The following is a 6,394-nucleotide window of genomic DNA, read 5'->3' on the forward strand; positions in this document are numbered from 1 at the left end:
GTGACAGTGCGTGAAAAATTGCTGGGCTGCAAAATGTCTGCCTAGTTAATCTCCAGACAACTCACCAGTGTTGCATTCTTTTGTTCAGAGGTGATTAAATGTTGTTGAAGAGAAATGATGAACTTTGACATTTGCTTTCACTGATTTGAGTTGTTGCACCATATCCTTGATTGTATTACACACACAGTATGGAACGAGACATGGATGTCCACCTGAGATGGAATAACCATCAGACTACACTATTATCTGTCTTCAGCTCCCTTCTAGATAATGGGGATCTGGTAGATTGCACAATAAGTGCTGAAGGTCAATATTTCAAAGCACATAGGGTGATTCTCTCAGCCTGCAGTCCATATTTTGAATTAATATTCAGCCAACATCATGAGAAGCATCCAGTTGTTATACTGCCAGATGTAAAGTTTCAAATTTTGAAGGCTCTGATGGAGTATATGTACTCTGGAGAAGTGAAGGTCCCACAGAATAAGCTCTGTACCATCCTTAAACTTGCCGAGACTCTACAGATTAAGGGCCTGTCATTTGCTGGTGATGGAGAAATGAAAAACAAACTTGGGCATAGGAGAAGGAATGAGTCTACCATTCTCCATGAACAACACGGTTTTGGTAAACATCTGTGTGAACCCAGACACGGTTCTCAAGTTGAGCAGAAAGGAGATGTTTCCTCACCACACACCTTAGAAAAGGAATGCTCTGAAGACATTGATTCCCATCTGCCGGCTGCTCAGGAAAGTGAGACTGATAGTTCCACTTATGTCTCCCACGAAAAACCAGTTGATGAGCCAGCAATGTCCCAAGACGTTAGTGATACTGAGGCCTTCAATGTGTTCGAGTGTTCATCTCTCACAAAAATACTCACTAAATCAAACACCCGTGTGTCTGGGATATTATTAAACCCAGTTTCCAGTAGTTTAGATTCCAATGAATCGCCAGGAACATCCAGAGAGAATATTGGAGAACAGCGAATGGTAAGTGAAAATGTGCTTCCAACACACACAACTGGCAAAGAACTGAGAATGTCAGAACCTCTAGGTATGTTTGTTGAAAGACCAGTTGTGGACCTTCTGCCAGAAATAAAGCAGGAGGATCCAGATGGTGACAGTATAGAGGAGATAATCCTAGATGATGACATCAGTGAAAGTGACGATCGCAGTCACGATGGTGGTGACGACAACCACAGTACTGTCAGAGAATTACTGAGAGAGATACCAGAAGACTCCTTTAGTGATCAAGGTTTCTGCAGTCTAGAACAACACAGGGACACATGCTTTGTAGAACCAGCATCAATCTTACCTATTCGATTTAGATGTGATGCGTGCGGGAGGTCATACCGGTATCACAGAGGTTTGTCGAGGCACTTGAAGTACGAGTGTGGGAAAGAACCACAGTTCAGGTGTCCTCATTGTCCTGCGAGATATACTCAGAAGCACCATTTAAGAACACACATGGTGAGGAATCATTTATCTTACTAGGTTTAAACTGTTATGAATAGAAAACTTGCACAAATCCCTTTAGGTAATCAAAAGGTGCATTAGTCATTGAGCTGTATTACTCTTGTTTGATATTACAGATGGTGTTCGAGCAGTCGGCTGAGTGTAAAGTCACTGAATGAAAGTAACTAGTTTCCACAGTAGATCTACTTCATTTTACATGAATATAATCATGAGTTTTGTATGTTGTTAGCTTGAGCTTAATGTGAGTTGTGTGTAAGTCATTAGTCTATTGGAGGTTCATTTAATCTGCACTGGTTGGTAGCTGTTTCAGAGGAGCTTCAGTCTTAAAGCTTATTCATTGATTTAACTTATCTCAACACCATCTACACTTGCAGTTGCAGAAAAATTCTGCACAAATTGCAGAAAGCTGGTTTTACTTTTTTTTCAGCCAGTGTGCTGTAAACTCAATATTACATCTATAAATGGTCCGAGGATAAGCCGAAAGGATTTACTTGGAAAATTTAGAAGGTGGAGAGTTTAAAAACTAGCAGTCTGTTGTGTGATTTGGCACATGTGAGGAAAGAAGAAATTTTAAAGGCAGTACCTGTTGATATGGTTCCAAGTAGCTGCTGATTCAGGGTGAAGCATTGTGGAGACAGTACTGAGATAGTATCATCCACTGGCATTGACTTGTCTGCTCTGCCACTTGATTATTGGCCTTCTAGTGATGGCATAATGCTGCTTTCAGTCCTGAGTAGCCTTCCAACCAACTTGCAAATGAAGATGAGCGACAAAGCAAATTACAAGTTTGCAAGTGGTGCATCTATAATCACAAAATTAATTTGAGATGTGAAATTTGTTTTTGTGGTCTTGTAACTATTTGAAATGGTATAGGTTGGTACACAATTATACTGTGTATCTGCATAATATTTGTCAACACTTGTGATGGCAGCATGGAGCAACAACTGATTGTCAGAATATAGTATGTAGTACACAGTATTACATGCTCAGTAACATTCATTGCTAACTGAAACTTGAAAATTGGTGCTTGACATTCCAAACTTGTCATTTAATAAATTTTATTTTGCAAGTGAAACTGTTTACTACATAGTACAGTAACTGTTGCTTGGATGCAGTTTGTGAGTATTAGCATCTGTCATCAGTATTTCTCAGGTCAAATGCTTTATGTACTTAGAAAAATTATTCTGAATTTTGATTTATGATTCACAGTTATATATTAACCTGTCAGACTTTCTAAATAATGTATTAATGCTGCCTGTAACAAATAAGAACTCATATTTAGGAATGACATTTTTTCGGCATGTTACATACTTTACTACACTCAGTTTTACTGTAGTTGTCATGTTTGCATAATCTGCAAGAACAGGATTGCTCACAAGAATAGATAAACACAATACAACAGATTTGGAGCTGTAAATGCATTGTAACTTGCATTATGGAACTCTGTAACTGCCAATTGACTCAATGGAATGGCTACTGAATGCTGAATCTCTGTCAGTTACCCCTGTTGGAGTCCAATATGCTTCAAGCATAAATACCCTGGCTGCATAGACAATAAACTTTTCACTGCTTGCTGGACAGACCTCTGGCTGTGGTGCTTGTGAGGGGCATCATTAGTACCCTGGCTGCACAGAATTGTCCATGTGTAACAGGTTGTAAGACTGAGCTCTGAGGCTGCCTGTTGCAATGACGAGGAGATCAACCTGTTTAAATTAAAATGGCAAGGGTAAAAGCACTCCAATAAAAATGGAGTGGTGGGTTGTGAGTTATGCCCAGATAGCTCAGGTGACTTATCCGCAAATGACAAATGTCCAAAGTTTGAGTCCCAGTATGGTACACAGTTTGGATCTGCCAGGAAGTTTCAAATTGGCGCCTGATCTGCTGCAGAATAAAAATACTTTCTGGAAAAATGGGACAGTTGTCATCATCTTGAAGTTGTTTTAATAATGGCAGTGCTCCTGTTCCTGTTGGAGATAGTATGAACTTGCCTTCCACTTATTTTTGAACTGACTAAAACCTTGTTAGTTTGAGGGAACCTACAGTTTAATGTAGACTCTGAACCACAGTGTAACTCAGTGTTTTTCACATTACCAAATAATTGCCAGAGGTGAAAGAACCGAGATTTGACAGAATAAAAGCTAGTGTAACAATGAAAACAATGAATTATTGACAAAATTATTTAATTGGATAGATGAAAAATCTACTCACCAAGTGGCAGCAGAACACGCACATAAAAGACAGCCGTAATTGGCAATTACAATCGTCTGCTCATGGAAACCTGTACTCTTTGTGTTTATAAGTCTTTTTTTATTTTTATTTTAATCTCATCCTACTAAAATTTAACAATGTTCAGCATGGTACTACAATTTACATTAACAATAAAACTTTGTAACGGATTTATTTGAATGGCTACATTCCATGTCATCCATCCCTGATATGGCACAAAATCATCATCATTTTCCAGTTTCAGTTCACCACATGAGAATTACAAGTGCTGTGCATCTCATCCTGTTGCCACACACTATTCCTCATGGATTTCCTTTCAGATCCGGCTGACTGCATCCACAGCATAATTTTAATGTCGTTGTCCTTAACAGCTTCCCAGTTTCTGTCTATGGCTCATGTGGTCTTCTAGTTTTACAGTTGAGGTTAAATTTCTTTCCACATGTTCACTTTTCTCTCTTTCTAGCAAAAGTATGATGCCTAAAACAAGTGCAGTCAGTGTCAGTAATGAACAGAAAAGTTGTAAACATGCACAAGATTTTGCACATGGGAAGCTGTACCAAATATTAAACGTAATTTTGGAGGGCTGGTGACATTATGTGATGAGAAATATCTCAATGTATGGTAGAATAAAACACACAACTAAGGTTTATGGCAGAAGTACATGTTGTTAAACATTTGTCAATAAGTGGAACATGAACTGTTCAATGAAATGTCAGTACTGGGTTTCACAGAAACACTTCAGTCATTAACAAACAATTTTTATTATTCAAACACCAGTTTCTCTCTGTAGCAAAAATTAAAATTGGGACATTGTTATCATGGACTCCACATAATTCTGACATAGTTCACCTTAATTATGATTATCCTGAGTTACCTTTATGTGTGCATTTTTGTTTTTTTTTCTGTTGGACCACTACATCCGTGACACTCAGTCATGGGTCATTATGTACTCATTATTTCAAACAAAATGCCATAAATATTAATGAAACAAGGGCTATCTGTCATGTTCTGCCAAACTCACAGTTGCTATATTCACCACAGAAAATCCCATTCCAACATGCTTATTAGAATTTTACATTTGTTCACATTCTCCAGCTTTAACTGACAGTAGAACTACACTATCCGAGAATCCCAGGAACTCAACAAGTGAATTCTGTATTCTAAAATCCATCAAGTTGTTCATTATTCTGACTGTGCAGGTCCATTAGTTCGCTGATTTTTTAATGTTTGACATTTTAACCATTCTTGCACAATTTAGGGGTATTCATTGCTTCTTCAGGAGATGACATTAAATTCCTGAGTCTTTCTTCCTCAGATTTGCCTTGAAAGAGTGACAATAGCAGTCCCTGAATGCAATGTAATGGTCTGGTCACACAAGCTTAAATTGAAGATATCAATATAATTTTCATTCAAGTGCTTTGTGAATGGAATTTTTTTGGCAAAGTCATTCCATCACTAAAGCAGTGAATGTTGCTTCCTAATAATTCACAGCATTTTCTGATTTCATTAGAATTCACATCCCCTCTTTGAAACTCAGAAAATGTATGTGGAAGTGACACTTTCCATCATAATGATTTCATATAAACTGTTCTCAGTATTCTTTCCACATCGCATTATGGGAAAATCCTGAGAATTCGACAGTGCTCTCCATTACTTTCATCATTACGAATTTTAATTTCTGTAACTGCTGCTGTGGTGGCTTTGTATAACAACATTCAGCTTGTGATTGGTCAGCTTAGATAATTGTGACACCACATTATTATAGATTGTGTCAGTGTCTGCAATGGAGGGACACAAAAGCATCATTTCACCTACTGGAAAGTAACAAAGAGTTGTTTATGTTCCAATGAGAGCAATGGTGCTCCTAGAGCTTTTCTGTCATAGACATCAACATGATCTCTGGCTAAATGACACCACAGTGACATAGGCCTAACAGTCAGTGGCCATGTATTGCTTGTAAAAAGATACCGCAGCCGCAGTAGCATTTGTGGCAGTCAGTGAGTCATGACAGAAATGATGGAGGGAACTGAAAGCTTGATTTTTTCCCCTAATTTTATGTGACAAGGAAACTTACAAGATTTTATGCAGCAACATAAATGCACAATAGAACAACAGAAAATTTATTACAGAAAGTAAACAAAATTAAAATGACAAAAAATATTGAGCATATCCAATGTAATGACTGCTTGATTAGGGAATCACAAGATCTATCATATTATCATAGGAAGCAAATTACCATAAGCAATGTGACAAGGGCAACTGAAGAAAACATTTATAGAGTGCTACAGATAGAATGAAGTACCAGTAACTAAATGCTGTTCCTAGAGACACTGACAAAGGCAACACCGTAGTAGATATAAAAGTAAAAGAATACACTGAAAAATTAAACAACAGAATTCCTGCAATATGACAGAGGGTAAAGCAAAAACTAACAATTGTATCTTGCATAAAATGGAATCTTAAAAACCCAAGCTTATAAGAAATACACAGTACAAAGACTTTCTTGATGATGCCCCACTGCATCTTGGAGTCAATGTAAAGATGATTATCTGCATCTTGTCACTGAAGGCAAATTAATGGCCTCCCAGCTGTACTTTAAGTTGACCAAGCAAAGATAAAATTAGAAGACTTGTGTCATGGAGTCAACCAAAAGGAAAATGTTGTTGATTAACTTTCCACACCTCTCTTCTTCACAGCTG

At 37.8% G+C, this 6,394-nt stretch overlaps 1 protein-coding gene across 1 annotated transcript; it reads left to right on the forward strand.

The window, feature by feature from the left end:
• The first annotated feature begins 200 nt into the window (after nt 1-200).
• LOC124550826 (longitudinals lacking protein, isoforms H/M/V-like) lies at nt 201-1,114 on the forward strand. Its single transcript, XM_047125551.1, has 2 exons — nt 201-983; nt 1,064-1,114. Exons 1-2 carry the CDS (start codon nt 201-203, stop codon nt 1,112-1,114), a joined length of 834 nt encoding a protein of 277 aa, XP_046981507.1.
• Nucleotides 1,115-6,394: the final 5,280 nt, after the last annotated feature.

The sequence above is a fragment of the Schistocerca americana genome, chromosome 9, assembly GCF_021461395.2.
Source record: "Schistocerca americana isolate TAMUIC-IGC-003095 chromosome 9, iqSchAmer2.1, whole genome shotgun sequence".
In the NCBI taxonomy this organism is placed as follows: domain Eukaryota; kingdom Metazoa; phylum Arthropoda; class Insecta; order Orthoptera; family Acrididae; genus Schistocerca; species Schistocerca americana.